General features: G+C 52.5%; 1 protein-coding gene across 3 annotated transcripts in view; it reads left to right on the top strand.

The window, feature by feature from the left end:
* PPP1R13L (protein phosphatase 1 regulatory subunit 13 like) overlaps positions 1 to 16782 on the top strand; it is a 25353-nt gene extending 8571 nt beyond the window's left edge. For all 3 annotated transcript variants that reach the window (XM_025369349.1, XM_025369347.1, XM_025369346.1), the window contains 10 exons: positions 116 to 629; positions 713 to 811; positions 890 to 981; positions 1246 to 1696; positions 4430 to 4890; positions 9543 to 9674; positions 9766 to 9899; positions 9995 to 10161; positions 12763 to 12962; positions 16195 to 16782. In XM_025369349.1, coding sequence (XP_025225134.1) covers positions 116 to 629; positions 713 to 811; positions 890 to 981; positions 1246 to 1696; positions 4430 to 4890; positions 9543 to 9674; positions 9766 to 9899; positions 9995 to 10161; positions 12763 to 12962; positions 16195 to 16233 — 2289 coding nt within the window. In that variant the 3' untranslated portion in view covers positions 16234 to 16782. The remainder of the gene's footprint in view (positions 1 to 115; positions 630 to 712; positions 812 to 889; positions 982 to 1245; positions 1697 to 4429; positions 4891 to 9542; positions 9675 to 9765; positions 9900 to 9994; positions 10162 to 12762; positions 12963 to 16194) is intronic.

Genomic DNA, 16782 nt, shown 5'->3' with positions numbered 1-16782 from the left:
GTCGGCCTCCTCTGGGTTGACCTCCAGTGATCTCTCTTGACACCCCCTCACACACACCAACCCTTCCACTAATGTCTTCTTTGGTCCATCCCTCAATGTTCTGGACTCCCCACAGCCGCCCCGGTACAGCTCCAGCTCGATCCCTGAGCCCTTCAGCAGCCGAGGGTCCCCCCGGAAGGCGGCCACCGACGGCGCAGACACCCCATTCGGACGATCAGAGAGTGCCCCAACCCTACACCCCTACAGCCCGCTGTCCCCCAAAGGCCGGCCGTCGTCACCACGCACCCCGCTCTACCTGCAGCCGGACGCCTACGGCAGCTTGGACCGCGCGCCCTCGCCCAGACCCCGTGCCTTCGATGGCGCAGGCAGCTCCCTTGGCCGTGCGCCCTCCCCGCGGCCCGGGCCAGGCCCGCTACGCCAGCAGGGTCCTCCCACGCCTTTCGACTTCCTGGGCCGCGCAGCCTCCCCCCGCGGCAGCCCCCTGGCGGAGGGGCCCCAGGCCTTCTTCCCAGAGCGCGGGCCTTCACCGCGTCCCCCTGCCACCGCCTACGACGCGCCGGCGTCCGCCTTCGGGAGCTCCCTGCTAGGCTCGGGCGGTAGCGCCTTCGCCCCGCCTCTGCGCGCGCAAGGTGAACCCGGGGGCCCGAAGCAGGAGGAGGGATCCGGGACTCACCACCCCTCCATCTCAACCTCACTGGAAACTTCTCCCCAGACGACCTGACACTGCGCCGGCGGCCCCCGAAAGCCTGGAACGAGTCTGACCTGGACGTGGCGTACGAGAAGAAGCCTTCGCAGACAGCGAGCTATGAACGTGAGTGGTGGAGGCCCGGTGAGTGGACGACCTAGAGGAGAGGCAGCCCCCCAGACCCTGACGATTCTCGCCCCATAGGCCTGGATGTCTTCGCCCGGCCCGCCTCGCCGAGCCTGCAGTTGTTGCCTTGGAGGGAGAGCAGCCTGGATGGACTGGGGGGCACCGGCAAGGTGAGGAGGCGACGCCTGGGGAGGAGAGGCTGGGGAAGGTCGAGGAGCCGGGTCGGGGAGCGTGGTCACGGCCAGTCTCTCCCTGGTGGCTGCGATCGGGGTCTCGGCGCCCTTTCCCATGCTCTCCCTTCACTGCGCCGGGTTTCTGCCCCTTCCTCACCCTTTCTTCTCCCTCACTCCCAGGGCTTCCCTCACCTCCTCTCCCTACCTCCCCTCCACCTTCCCTCTCTCAACCGATCCCCTTCTCCCTGCCCTCTTCCCCAGGACAACCTCACCAGCGCCACCCTGCCGCGCAATTACAAAGTCTCTCCTCTGGCCAGCGACCGGCGTTCCGACGCGGGCAGCTACCGCCGCTCGCTGGGCTCCGCGGGGCCGTCAGGCACTTTGCCTCGCAGCTGGCAGCCCGTCAGCCGCATCCCCATGCCCCCCTCCAGCCCCCAGCCCCGCGGGGCCCCGCGCCAGCGTCCCATCCCCCTCAGCATGATCTTCAAGCTGCAGAATGCCTTCTGGGAGCACGGGGCCAGCCGCGCCATGCTCCCTGGGTCCCCCCTCTTCACCAGAGCACCCCTGCCTAAGCTGCCTCCCCAGCCCCAGCCACAACCACAGCCCCAGCCACAACCACAGCCCCAGCTGCCCCCACAGCCCCAGCCACAATCCCAACCCCCTACCCCAGCCCCCCAGCCTCCCCAACAGACATGGCCCCCTGTGAACGAAGGTGAGTCAGCAATGAGGGCCCTAGAGGACTGGGTGAAGGGAGAACAAATTGTCAGGGGGACCAGACCAGCCCTGGGGAGGTGGGGAGATCACAGCCAAATGCCCCTTTATAAGCACTGTCCCTGTAGAGAGCTAGTCCAGGTGAGCTTGGGAATTTGGGTAGGAGTCAGGGACAGCGCAAAGGTTAAGTGTGGACCCAGAAGCCAGACTGCCCGGTTGTGTGACCTTGGGCAAGTCACTTAACCTCTCTGGGCCTCAATTTTCTTAAGTGTAAAAGGCAAATAATGGGCCGGACGCAGTGGCTCACGCCTGTAATCCCAGCACTTAGGGAGGCCAAGGCGGGTGGATCACAAAGTCAGAAGTTTGAGACCAGCCTGGCCAATATGATGAAACCCCGTCTCTACTAAAAATACAAAAATTATCTGGGTGTGGTGGCAGGTGCCTGTAGTCCCAGCTACTCAGGAGGCTGAGGCAGTAGAATCACTTGGGAGGTGGAGGTTGCAGTGAGCTGAGATTGCGCCACTGCACTCCAGCCTGGGTGAGAGAGCGAGACTCTGTCTCAAAAAAAAGGCAAATAGTGATAGAATCTATCTTATTGACATATGTTATTAAATTCATATAAAGTCCTTAAAACAGCACCTGATGGGCCAGGTGAAGTTGCTCACACCTGTAATCCCAACACTTTGGGAGGCCGAAGTGGGCAGATCACTTGAGGTCAAGAGTTCGAGACTAGCCTGGCCAACATGACGAAATCCCATCTCTATCAAAAATACAAAAGAAGGCCGGGCGCGGTGGCTCGCGCCTGTAATCCCAGCACTTTGGGAGGCCGAGGTGGGCAGATCACAAGGTCAGGAGATCGAGACCATCCTGGCTAACACGGTGAAACCCCGTCTTTTTTTTTTTTTTTTTTTTTTTTTGAGACGGAGTCTCGCTCTGTCGCCCAGGCTGGAGTGCAGTGGCCGGATCTCAGCTCACTACAAGCTCCGCCACCTGGGTTTACGCCATTCTCCTGCCTCAGTCTCCCGAGTAGCTGGGACTACAGGCGCCTGCCACCTCGCCTGGCTAGTTTTTTGTATTTTTTAGTAGAGACAGGGTTTCACCATGTTAGCCAGGATGGTCTCGATCTCCTGACCTCGTGATCCGCCCGTCTTGGCCTCCCAAAGTGCTGGGATTACAGGCTTGAGCCACCGCGCCCGGCCGAAACCCCGTCTTTACTAAAAAATAAAAAAAATAAAAATAAATAATAAAAAAAAAAGCCCGGCACAGTGGCTCACACCTGTAATCCCAGCACTTTGGGAGACCGAGGCAGGCAGATCACAAGATCAGGAGATCAAGACCATCCTGGCTAACACTGCTGACTTGCTGTGTGACTGAGGATAAATTACTTGTCTGAACCTCTGTTTCCCATCTGTGAAGAGAGATTAATAGTATCTACCCTATAGAATTGTGATGGGGATTCAATGAAATAATGCATATGTGTGTGTGGCTTTTTGTTTTTTTTTTTTTTCTTTGAGAAGGTGTTTCACTCTTGTTGCCCAGGCTGGAGTGCAATGGTGAGATTTCAGCTCACTGCAACCTCCACCTCCCAGGTTCAAGTGATTCTCCTGCCTCAGCTTCCCAAGTAGCTGGGATTACAGGCATGCACCACCACACCCAACTAATTTTTTGTATTTTTAGTAGCAACGAGGTTTTGCCATGTTGGCCAGGCTGGACTCAAATCCCTGACCTCAGGTGATCCGCCCACCTCGGCCTCCTAAAGTGCTGGGATTACAGGCATGAGCTACCATGCCCAGACGTGTGTGTGTGTGTGTGTATTATTTATATGTATATACATACTATATATAAATATATATACATTATATACATAATGTGTGTGTGTGTGTGTGTGTGTAGAGAGAGAGAGAGAGAGATGGAATCTCACTCTGTCACCCAGGTTGGAGTCTAGTGGTGCAATCTCAGCTCACTGCAACCTCCGCCTCCTGGGTTCAAGTGATTCCTATGCCTTAGCCTCCCGAGTAGCTGGAATTACAGGCAGGTGCCACCACGCCCAGCAAATTTTTTTTTTTTTTTTTGTATTTTTAGTAGAGATGGGATTTCACCATGTTGGCCAGGCTGGTCTCAAACTCCTGACCTCAAGAGATCTGCCTGCCTCAGCCTCCCAAATTTCTGGGATTACAGGCATGAGCCACTCCACTCAGCCAATAATGCGTATTTTTATTTCCACTTGCTTTACTGCCAGAGTGAGTAAGACAGAGAAGAAATCATTAAACACCAGGATTCTACTTCCTGCTGGAGTTTTCTGCCTGAGATGTTAGGAGAGGAAGTTCTTAGGATCTCAGAAAGTCACATCTATCATGGTTGGTAGAAGTGGATTCTAGAGTCAGCCAGACTGAGTTCAAGCATGGCTTTGGGCAACTGGCTTGTCCTCTCTGAGGCCCAGATTCCCTTTCAGTAATGTGGAGATGGCAGTCTATCTACCTCACAAGGCAGTGGTGAGATTACAGTAAGGTAGGCATGTAAAGCGCCAGGCACATACTAACTGCTCAATAAATGGGAGGCATCATAATTGTATATTATTCACAGCCCAAGGAAAGTGTAGCCCAGAGAGGGCAAGGAACTTCCCTGAGGTCACACAGAAAATCCTGTACTGGTTGTATGTCCTGGAAGTTGTGCAGAGGGAGTCTTGGCTGTCTCCTGGGGACCTGTCCTCTGATGGGGCTCTTGTTCCGGCTAGGACCTCCCAAACCCCCCACCGAGCTGGAGCCTGAGCTGGAGATAGAGGGGCTGCTGACCCCAGTGCTGGAGGCTGGCGATGTGGATGAAGGCACTGTAGCAAGGCCTCTCAGCCCCACGAGGCTGCAGCCAGCACTGCCACCGGAGGCACAGTCGGTGCCCGAGCTGGAGGAGGTGGCACGGGTGCTGGCGGAAATTCCCCGGCCCCTCAAACGCAGGGGCTCCATGGAGCAGGCCCCTGCCGTGGCCCTGCCCCCTACCCACAAGAAACAGTACCAGCAGATCATCAGCCGCCTCTTCCATCGCCATGGGGGGCCAGGGCCCGGGGGGCCGGAGCCAGAGCTGTCCACCATCACTGAGGGATCTGAGGCCAGGGCAGGGCCTCCTGCTCCTGCCCCACCAGCTCCCATTCCACCCCCGGCCCCGTCCCAGAGCAGCCCACCAGAGCAGCCACAGAGCATGGTAAGTAATACAGGAGGAAACTGGGGTATGTTTGCTACGTGGATCCAAGGGCTGTAGCAAAGAGCCCCCCCAAATACAGTGTAGATGAGATCGAAGTGTACTCCTCTTTTGAGTAAAAGTCCAGGAGTTTGCAGCCCAGGACCGTAGGCAGCTCACTGGAGTCAGGACTCAGGCTCCATCTACCTGAGGCTCTGCCATCCATCAGGGGGTGAGCCTGCCCTCATGGTCCTAGATGGCTGTCACCAAGTCTGCCCTCCAGCCAGGAAGAGAGAAGAAGAGAAAGTGTGCTTTCCCCTTTCAGGCAGAACCTGAGAGTTCACACATCACTCCGCCCACTCCCACTGGCCAGGAGCCCCATTGCAATGGGGTGCTGGGAAATGTAGTCTTTAGGCATACCTGCGTGTGAGTGTATGGAGGGCCATCTGGGAGTCGTGGCTACATGGAGATGTACTCTGCTCCTTCTCTGCAATAACCTGTACCTGTGCCCTTCCCCGGGCATTCCTTCAGCAATCTCGAGTCTTACTCCTGGACATGACTGAGTCTTGGCACAACAGTGAGTTCATTCTGGGACTGAGAAGTCTTGCCTGAATCAAAGCAGTCACCCTCTCTTCTCTCCCTCTCTGTCTCTGTGTCTCTTGTGTTTGCTCTGCTCTCTCCTCTTTTTTTTTTTTTTTCCAGGCAGAGTCTTGCTCCGTCACTCAGGCTGGAGTACAGTGGCTTGATCTCCGCTCACTGCAACCTCCACCTCCCAGGTTCAAGCCATCCTCCCACCTTAGCTTCCCAAGTAACTGGGATTATAAGTCTGTGCTACCACACCTGGCTAATTTTTGTGTTTTTAGTAGAGATGAGGTTTCACTGTGTTGGCCACCCTGGTCTCACACTCCAGACCTCAAGTGATCCGCCTGCCTCAGCCTCTCAAAGTGCTGGGATTAGAGACATGAGCCACTGTGCCTGGCTTTGCTCTCCCTTATAAAATAGTGAGTCTCAGCCGGGTGCAGTGGCTCATGCCTGTAATCCCAGCACTTTGGGAGGCTGAGGTGGGCGGATCATGAACTCAGAGGTTCGAGTCCAGCCTGACCAACATGATGAAACCCTGTCTCTAGTAAAAAAAATACAAAAATTAGCCAGGAGTGGTGGCGCTCGCCTGTAATCCCAGCTACTTAGGAGGCTGAGGCGGGAGAATCGCTTAAACCCAGAAGGCAGAGGTTGTAGTGAGCCGAGATCGCACCACTGCACTCCAGCCTGGGTGACACAGCGAGACTCCATCTCTAAATAAATAAATAAACAAAAAGTGAGTCTCGGCTGAGTGCGGGACTCCACCTCCTGGGTTAAAGCGATTCTCCTGCATCAGTCTCCCAAATAGCTGGGATTACAGGCATATGCCACCACACCCAGCTAATTTTTGTATTTTTGGTAGAGATGGGGTTTCACCATGTTGGCTTGAACTCCTGACCTCAAGTGATCTGCCTGCCCTGGCTTCCCAAAGTGCTGGGATTACAGGCGTGAGCCACCACACCCAGCCAAGATGAAATACATTAACGTAGTGCTTAGCATAATACCTGGCACATAACTGTTAACTGCTCTTACTGCTGTCACCATTGGACCAGGGGATGGTCTCCTGCTGTTCTTGGTCCCTGCATCCTGACTGGGAAGAGGGTTTAAGCCACATGGAACAGACCTGAATAATCCGTGTGGTTAAACAGAGGGAAAAGATAACTTCTCAGAGAAGTAGGGGTCAGGTGGACACCCCAAAATGCCCATTCCCAGGTCCTCCTGAGAGTAAAGGCAAAGAACCTTGAGGCTGAGGATTTTGAAATCAAGAGGGGAAGAATAACAGCATGTTGAAATGGTTGAGTATCCCATTGTAGAATCACAAAGTCCTGGCCACAGAGAAACTTAAAAAGTCATAGAATGTAAGAATCAAACGCTAGTGTCACCATCTTAGAATAGTAACATTTTAGAGCCCTAGAGCATTTAAAGGATTGGACAGGATCTTAGAATTATAATGTTAGGCCAGGCACGGTGGCTCATGCCTGTAATCCTAGCACTTCGGGAGGCCGAGGCAGGTGGATCACTTGAGGTCAGGAGTTCAAGACCAGCCTGGCCAACATGGTGAAATCCCGTCTCTACCAAAAATAAGCCGGGCCTGGTGGTGCATGCTTGTCATCCCAGCTACTCGGGAGGCTCAGGCAGGAGAATTGCTTGAACCTAGGAGGCAGAGGCTGCAATGAGCCGAGATCACACCACTGCACTCCAGCCTGGGCAACAGAGAGAAACTCTGTCTCAAAATAAAATAAAAGGAATCTCTTCTCTTAAAAAAAAAATGATAAAGTTAGTATCATGGACTGATTATTATCGATTCTTGAAGTCACCAAATCTAACAATTAAAGATGCTCATATTTTGAATTATAAAATCACAAATTCATGCACTGATATGTTGTAATAGAGGGTTATTATTATTATTATTGAGACAGAGTCTCACTCTGTTGCCCAGGCTGGAGTGCAGTGGCAAGATCATGGCTCACTGCAGCCTCCACCTACTGGACTCAATCGATCCTCATGCCTCAGCCTCCCCCGTGGCTGGGACTACAGGCATGCACCACCACTCCCGGATAATGTTTAACATTTTTTGTAGAGACAGTTCTCACTATGTTGTCCAGGCTGGTCTCAAACCAGGCATGAGCCACTGTGCCCAGCTGAGATTTATATTTTAAATTAATGCTTTCCATACACCAACACATTAGAGAGCTTGGGGAAAATAAATAAAAATAGAAGGAGGACAAAATCACACCACCCACAGAGAACCATCATTAACATTTTGAATATTTCCTTCTAGTCTTTTTTTTTTTTTTTGAGATGGAGTCTCACTCTGTCACCCAAGTAGCGCCATCTCAGCTCACTATAACTCTGCCTCTTGGGTTCAAGTGATTCTTGTGCCACGGCCTCCTGAATAGCTGGGATTACAGGCGTGTGCCACCATGCCCAGCTAATTTTTGTATTTTTAGTAGAGACGGGGTTTCACCATGTTGGCTGGGCTGGTCTTGAACTCCTGCCTGACCTCAGGCGATCCACTCTCCTCAGCCTCCCAAAGTGCTGGGTTTACACACATGAGCCACCACACCCAGGCATTTCCTTCTAGTCTTTTAAAATGAAATTCTAGGCCAGGCATAGTGGCTTACACCTGTAATCCCAGCACCTTGGGAGGCCGAGGTGGGTGGATCACAAGGTCAAGAGATCAAGACCGTCCTGGTTAACACGGTGAAACCCTGTCTCTACTAAAAATACAAAATAGCCAAGTGTGGTGGCGGGCACCTGTAGTCCCAGCTACTTGGGAGGCTGAGGCAGGAGAATGGCATGAACCTGGGAGGCGGAGCTTGCTGTGAACCAAGATCACGCCACTACACTCCAGCCTGGGCGACAGAGTGAGACTCTATCTCCAAAAAAATAAAAATAAAAATAAAATTCTAATGGAAAAATATTAAAGTTCTCAATCATAGAATCTTGGGATTGCAAAGTCCTGGCCCCTCAGCAATTTGAAATAGCACAACCTAGCATTTCTGCAATCACAACATATTGGAAAACTTGAAATAACTGAGCATCTGGGAATTTTGGTTTCCATGGCTGTTGGGCTCTCTGAATTCCAGAATCTTAAAATCACTGACAGCAAAGACCAGAATCACAAATGCTATGCACTCACACACTTGGAATAAATAAATGCATTTTTTTTTCTTTTGAGACTGGGTCTCACTGTGTTGCCCAGGCTAGAGTGCAGTGGCATGATCATGACTCACTGCAGCCTCCATCTCTTCCATTCAAACAATCCTCCTGCCTCAGCCTCCCACGGGTGTGCGCTCGCCCAGCCCAGAATAAAGGAATCTTATAGGAAGAAAATTAAAAATAAGAAAGCACATGAGGCCGGGCGCAATGGCTCACACCTGTAATCCTAGCACTTTCGGGTGGATCACCTGAAGTCAGAAGTTCCAGACCAACCTAGACTACATGGCAAAACCCTGTCTCTACTAAAAATATGAAAATTAGCCAGGTGTGGTGGCCCATCCCTATAATCCCAGCTACTCAGGAGGCTGAGGCAGGAGAATCGCTTGAACCTGGGGGGTAGAGGTTGCAGTGAGCTGAGATCACACCACTGCACTGCACTCCAGCCTGGGGGACAGAGCGAGACTCCGTCTCAAAAAAAAAAAAAAAAAAAAAAGAAAGAAAAGAGAAAGCACGAAGAATAATAAAATACTCAAATTCCAAACATCTGGAATGAACACACCTGGTAAGATTTTGTCATGTGTGCCTCTTTGCATTCATTAACAAAAGAAATGTAAGACTGTGTGTGAATTGAATAACTGGCTTCCACAATCATTGTTTTGAACTGATAGAATTACTTTGCCACCAATCCCATGGCCCCCAGCTTTCTCTCAACTTTCAAGGTCCAAGATTCTCAAATCACGGTATTCCCTGTCTATGGCAGGGAACTGGAGGCTCTAGGAGGAGATGGAAGGCACCCCAGCACCCCACCCCGAGGGAATCCCAGTCCTACCCCTGTCTAGATGGGTGCCACAGGTCCCTGGACCTGTTTCCTACTCTGTGTCGTGGATATACTAAAAATCCCTCCAAGTCGCTGACCTTTGCGCCCTGTCCCCCAGGAGATGCGCTCTGTGCTGCGGAAGGCTGGCTCCCCGCGCAAGGCCCGCCGCGCGCGCCTCAACCCTCTGGTGCTCCTCCTGGACGCGGCGCTGACCGGGGAGCTGGAGGTGGTGCAGCAGGCAGTGAAGGAGGTGAGCGCTGCTGAGCGGGAGGTGGGCGCGGCGGGGGCGGCGCAGATGCCAGCCGCGGGACTGAGACTTTCCTCTCCCCCGGTGCACTCAGATGAACGATCCGAGCCAGCCCAACGAGGAGGGCATCACTGCCCTGCACAATGCCATCTGCGGCGCCAACTACTCCATCGTGGACTTCCTCATCACCACGGGTGCCAATGTCAACTCCCCCGACAGCCACGGCTGGTGAGCCCCGACCCGCGCGGTGGGCTGGGTCCCCCGTGGGCGGACGCGCAGCCTCTCATGCATCCCTCCCCGCAACCCCCCACCCCCACGTCTAGGACACCCTTGCACTGCGCAGCGTCGTGCAACGACACAGTCATCTGCATGGCGCTGGTGCAGCACGGCGCTGCAATCTTCGCCACCACGCTCAGCGACGGCGCCACTGCCTTCGAGAAGTGCGACCCTTACCGCGAGGGTTATGCTGACTGCGCCACCTACCTGGCAGGTGCGAGGCAGGGCTGCTGGCGAGGGCAGGGCTACTGGCGCCTGGGTACCTGGCCGGTGCGCAGGAGCGGGGAGGGGCGCAACTACCCCCTACTAGGGAGATGAAGGTGTGGGGGCTGTACCAACCACTTGGCAGGATTGCGGAGGAGGAGGAGGAGGAGGAGGAGGGATGGACCGCCTGCGGGGGTGGGGGACTGTGCCCTCCTAAGGGAAAAGGGGACATGGAGGCTGTGCTATGTGAGCTGGACACCTTTGGGGAGGAGAGTGGCTGTGAAGATTGGTCTGTTCACCTTTCGCATCTTCAAGGGTGAGGAACTGAACGTTTTAACCCTGCCATCCACCTGGCATAGGGCTCTGGGCAAGTGGGCTCTGCCACTTGTGGGAGAGGCATTGCCACACCCCTGGCAGGTGAGCAGGCTGCAGCGGCCAGAAAGGGGCTTGTAGGAAGACACGAGGCTGTACCCTATCTCTCCAGGGGGCAGGCTGCATCACCTGGTTCCCCGACAGGCGGGGCGAAGTAGGCACAGGGATTGTGCACAGGGTCATTTCACACCTGGAGGAGCCAGTTGTATCTCGCTGCCGGCGAGGAACTTCACAGAGAGTTGGAGTGAGGCAGGTTCTAGGACTTATGGGTGAGACAAAGGGTTATATATTTGAAAGTTGAGCCTGGTCAGGCTACAGGATGTTGTAGAGACCCCTGTCTCTACAAAATATTTATTTATTAATTTTTATTATTATTTTTGAGACTGCCAGGCTGGAGTGCAGTGGCTCAATCTCGGCTCACTGCAACCTCCACTTCCTGGATTCAAGCAATTCTTCTGCCTCAGCCTCTCGAGTAGCTGGGACTACAGGTGCTCACCACCATGCCCAACTAATTTTTTGTATTTTTAGTACAGATGGGGTTTCGCCGTGTTGCCCAGGCTGGTCCCGAAATCTTGAGCTCAGGCAATCTGCCCGCCTTCGCCTCCCAAAGTGCTAAGATTCAGGTGTGAGCCACCACACCTGACCTCTACAAAATATTTTATTTTAATTTTTATTTATTTATTTTTTGAGACAGAGTCTTGCTCTATCACCCAAGCTAGAGTGCAATGGCGCCATAGCTCACTGCAACCTCTGCCTCCTGGGTGAAAGCAATTCTCCTGCCTCAGGCTCCTCAGTAGCTGGGATTACAGGCACGTGCCACCACATCCCGCTAACTTTTTTGCATTTTTATTTGTTTTGTATTTGTAGTAGAGATGGGGTTTTGCCATATTGGCCAGGTTGGTCTCGAACCCCTGACCTCAGGTGATCCGCCCACCTTGGCCTCCCAAAGTGCTGTGATTATAGGTGTGAGCCACTGTGCCTGGCCTACAAAATATTTAATAATAATATAAAGAATCAGGAGGAGGCTGAGGCAGGAGGATTTCTTGAATCTGGAAGTTCGAGGCTGCAATGAGCTTGATTTTACCACTGCACTCCTGCAGCCTGGGTGGCAGAGTGAGACCTTGTCTCAAAATAAAATAAAAAAATAAAATAAAATAAATAAAATAAAATAAAATAAAATAAGATAAAATAGAAATAAAAGAAAAAAAAAAGAAAGAAAAGAAAGCCAGGTGTGGTGACTCGTAATCCTAGCACTTTGGGAGGCTTGAGACAGGCGGATTGCCTGAGCTCAGGATTTCCAAACCAGCCTAGGCAACAGGGTGAAACCCCATCTCTACTAAAAATATTTTAAAAATTAGCCGGGTGTGGCAGCGTGCGCCTGTAGTCCCAGCTACTCGGGAGGCCGAGGCCAAAGAATCGCTGGAACCCGGAGGTGGAGGTCGCAGTGAGCCAAAATTGCGCGACTGCACTCCAGCCTGGGCGACAGAGCGAGACTCTGTCTCCAAAAAGAAAAGAAAAGAAAGAAAGAGGCAGTCCATGAGCCAACTTAAAGGACGGTGCGAATCTTCCTTAGAGACTGTGCCATTTAAGCTAAGCGCCAGGGTAGGGCAAAAGACTGGACCGCTAGGGTTGACATGGGGATTCAGCAATGTACAAGAAGGAAATGGAGGGGCCGGGTCAGGTAGCTCACGCCTGTAATCCCAACACTTTGGAAGGCCGAGGCAGGTGGATCACTTGAGGTCAGGAATTTGATACCAGCCTGACCAACATGGTGAAACCCCGTCTCTACTAAAGATGCAAAAATTGGCCAGGCGTGGTGGCGCACGCCTGTAATCCCAGCTACTTGGAAGGCTGAGGCGGGAGAATCGCTCTAACTCGGGAGGTGGAGGTTGCAGTGAGACCGCACCATTGCACTCCTACCTGGGTGACAACAGCGAAACTTCATCTCAAAAAAAGAAAAAAGAAAAAAAAAAAAAAGGAAATGGGAGCCTCTGACCCTGCCTCGGGAGTGGGTGGCCCACTGGCATGCCTCCCCCAGTTTCCTCGAATGCTCAAAGGCGGCCAGTCCTGGCATCTGACTCCAGCTCCTGTTCCTATCCGCAGCCGTGGGCACACACAAGATTTCAGGTGGTTGCTGGGACAGGCGCCAAATTCCAGGGCCTGTCCTGGTCCCCACGTGGCCCCTGTTCTTGGACTCCCTGGGCCACGTTCTCACCTTCCCCTCCGTGGCATGTTTCAGACGTTGAGCAGAGTATGGGGCTGATGAACAGCGGGGCGGTGTACGCTCTCTGGGACTACAGCGCCGAGTTCGGGGACGAGCTGTCCTTCCGCGAGGGCGAGTCGGTCACTGTGCTGCGGAGGGACGGACCGGAGGAGACCGACTGGTGGTGGGCCGCACTGCACGGCCAGGAGGGCTACGTGCCGCGGAACTACTTCGGGGTGAGCCCAGGGGAGATGTCATGGGGACATCCCGACAGCTGGGGAAAAGGGGGATCCCACAGGAAAAAGAAGAGGTGACAGGAACAAACTGTCATATTGGGCGAGGGAGGTCAGAAAAGCTCATTATTGCTCATGGGGAGGAGAGGAAAAGTCCATTCTATTTAATAGTAATGTCGGGGTTAAAGGTCCCTTATAGTTAGGGGAGTAGAGGAGGAAGAGCCCTTTTATTTTTAAATTTCTATTATTTATTTATTTATTTTTAAATTTTGTTTATTTATTTCTCAGACGGAGTCTCGCTCTGTCGCCCAGGCTGGAGTGCAGTGGCGCCATCTCTGCTCACTGTAACCTCTGCCTCCTGGGCTCAACCAGTTCTCCTGCCTGGGATTACAGGCGCCCACCACCACCACACCCGGCTACTTTTTGTATTTTTAGTAGAGACGGGGTTTCACCATGTTGGCCAGGCTGCTTTTGATCTCCTGACTTCAAATGATCTGCCTGCCTCGGTCTCCCAAAGTGCTGGGATTACAGGCATGAGCCACCATGCCCGGCCAATTTTTTTTTTTTTTTTTTTTTTTTTTTTTTTGAGACGGAGTCTTGCTCTGTCGCCCAGGCTGGAGTGCAAGGGCCAATCTCGGCTCACTGCAAGCTCTGCCTCCTGGGTTCACACCATTCTCCTGCCTCAGCCTCCCGAGTAGCTGGGACTACAGGCGCCCACCACCACACCTGGCTAATTTTTTGTATTTTTAGTAGAGACGGGATTTCACCGTGTTAGCTGGGACGGTCTCTATATCCTGACCTCGTGATCCACCCACCTCCGCCTCCCAAAGTGCTTACAAGGCTTGAGTCACTGTGCCCGGCCAGCCAATTTTTATTTATTTATTTGAGATGCAGTTTTGCTTTGTCACCCAGACTGGAGTGCAGTGATAAGATGTGGGCTCACTGCAACCTCTGCCTCCCGGGCTCAAGTGATTCTCCTTCCTTGGCCTCAAGAGTGGCTGGGATGACAGGCGCGTGCCACCAAGCACAGCTAATTTGTTCTTTTTGTTTGTTTGGTTTTTTTTTTGGATTTTTAGTAGACAGGGTTTTGGCATGTTGGCCAGGTTGATCTCAAACTCCTGACCTCAGGTGACCTGTCCGCCTCAGCCTCCAAAGTCCTGGGATTGCAGGCATGATCCACCGCATCTGGCTGGAAGAGCCGTTTATAGAGCTATCAGGATGTAGGGTGCTGGCCAGTGCTGCCTTACTAGTTATTTGATTGGTTTATGCTTAATCCAATGTTTTTATTATCATCCCTGATGGTATTGGTGGAAAGGTTAAAGAATAATCCATTTTAGCTAAGGGAAGCGACGAAGAAGACTCTCATTTTAATGATGGTGGGTTGAGTTAAAGAATTGTAGATTAGGCCGGGCGCGGTGGCTCAAGCCTGTAATCCCAGCACTTTGGGAGGCCGAGACGGGCGGATCACGAGGTCAGGAGATCGAGACCATCCTGGCTAACACCGTGAAACCCCGTCTCTACTAAAAATACAAAAAACTAGCCGGGCGAGGTGGCGGGCGCCTGTAGTCCCAGCTACTTGGGAGGCTGAGGCAGGAGAATGGCGTAAACCCGGGAGGCAGAGCTTGCAGTGAGCTGAGATCGGGCCACTGCACTCCAGCCCGGGCTACCGAGCAAGACTCCGTCTCAAAAAAAAAAAAAAAAAGAATTGTAGATTAAGGCTGGGAGAGGGCAAAAGACTGGACCTCTAGGGCTGACATGGGGATTCAGCAATGTATAAGAAGGAAATGGAGAGCTAGGCCAGGTGGCTCACACCTGTAATCCCAGCACTTTGGGAGGCCGAGGCGGGCGGATCTCCTGAGGTCAGGAGTTTGAGACCAGCCTGACCCACATGGTGAAACTCCATCTCTACTAAAAATACCAAAAAAAAGAATTAGCTGGGCGTGGTGGTGGGCACCTGTAATCCCAACTAATCAGGAGGCTGACGCAGTGAGCCCTGATGGGTGACAAAGTGAGATTGTGTCTTAAAATATATATAATTATATGTATTTATAAAAATTTTATAAAAATATTTTTATAAAAATATATATTATATATAAATATATATTTATATATATGACAGGTGGAGAGGAAGCTTTTATTACACTGCACTGGGCAGAATGAGGAAAAATCCATTAACAAAATTATAGTATAACTGAGGAAAATTGTCTATTAGGATTAGGGGAGAAGACAAGGAAGATTCCGTTACATTCCTGAGAGGGGAGATTTATTTATTTATTTATTTGTGTGTGTGTGTGTGTGTGTGTGTGTGTGTGTGTGTGTGTTTTGTTTTTTGAGACACAGCCTCAGCCCTGTCACCCAGGCTGGAGTGCGGTGGCATGATCTTGTCTCACTGCAACCTCTGCCTCCTGGATTCAAGTGATTCTCTTGCCTCAGCCTCCCGAGTAGCTAGGATTACAGGCATGCACCACCACACCCAGCTAACTTTTTGTATTTTTAGTAGAGACGGGGTTTCTCCATGTTGCCCAGGCTTGTCTTGAACTCTTGAGCTCAGGTCATCCACCCACCTCGGCCTCCCAAATTGCTGGGATTACAGGCGTGAGCCACCGCACCTGGCCCTGAGAGGGGAGATTTTTTTGTTTTTTTGGTTTTTTTTGAGACGGAGTTTCGCTCTGTCGCCCAGGCTGGAGTGCATTGGCCGGATCTCGGCTCACTGCAAGTTCCACCTCCCGCGTTTACGCCATTCTCTTGCCTCAGCCTCCCGAGTAGCTGGGACTACAGGCGCCCGCCTCCTTGCCCGGCTAGTTTTTTTGTATTTTTTAGTAGAGACGGGGTTTCACCGTGTTAGCCAGGATGGTCTCGATCTCCTGACCTCGTGATCCGCCCATCTCAGCCTCCCAAAGTGCTGGGATTACAGGCTTGAGCCACCGCGCCTGGCCGAGACTTTTTAAAATATGGAAGTGGGACCCAAAAAGACAGCCAAGGTGTTAGAGAGAGGTGGGCTTCTCCTTGTGGCAGTTAGGAGAGACTGGAAATACTCCATTTCATCAATGGAGGCTCTGATTGGAAGCTTCCGTCTGGCGCTTGGAGGTGACACAGAACTTGGATTCTGGAGCAGTTTGGGAGGTGCTGAGAGGTTCCCTTAGGAAGGGGTGGGAGGATGCAGACAGGCAGCGGATTTGCGTGTGGGATGAGGAGGTGGGAGCTCCTGATGTCTGAAGATCCTGTCTCTCCCCAGCTCTTCCCCAGGGTGAAGCCTCAAAGGAGTAAAGTCTAGCAGGATAGAAGGAGGTTTCTGAGGCCGACAGAAACAAGCAATCCTGCCTTCCCTGCAGACCACCCCCTGTTTTTGCTGCCTTTATCTGCACCCCTCACCCTGCTGGTGGTGGTTCTCGCCACCGGTTCTCTGTTCTCCCGGAAGTTCAGGGGAGAAGGAGGACCCCAGCCTTAAGTTTAGGAAGCTGCCTTAGCCTTGGGAGGTCCGGGAGGGGCTGGAAATCACTGGGGAGAGGAAACCACTTCCTTCTGCCAAATCAGATCCCGTCCAAAGTGCCTCCCATGCCTACTGCCACCATCACATCCCCCAGCAAGCCACCCACCTGCCCAGCAGAGCCTGGGATGGGCGACCACACCACTGGATATTTCTGGGGGTCACCACTGACTCCATCTCTCCCAGCAGTCTTGGGGTCTGGGTGAGAAACACTGGTCTCTACCAGGATCCCTGCCCCTCCTCTCCCCAATTAAGTGCCTTCACACAGCACTGGTTTAATGTTTATAAACAAAATAGGGAAACTTTCCTTATAAATAAAAGTAGTTTGCAAAGAAA

The sequence above is a fragment of the Theropithecus gelada genome, chromosome 19, assembly GCF_003255815.1.
Source record: "Theropithecus gelada isolate Dixy chromosome 19, Tgel_1.0, whole genome shotgun sequence".
In the NCBI taxonomy this organism is placed as follows: Eukaryota; Metazoa; Chordata; class Mammalia; order Primates; family Cercopithecidae; genus Theropithecus; species Theropithecus gelada.
The sequence above is the reverse complement of the archived record's forward strand: the minus strand, read 5'-3'. Positions and strand labels throughout refer to the sequence as shown.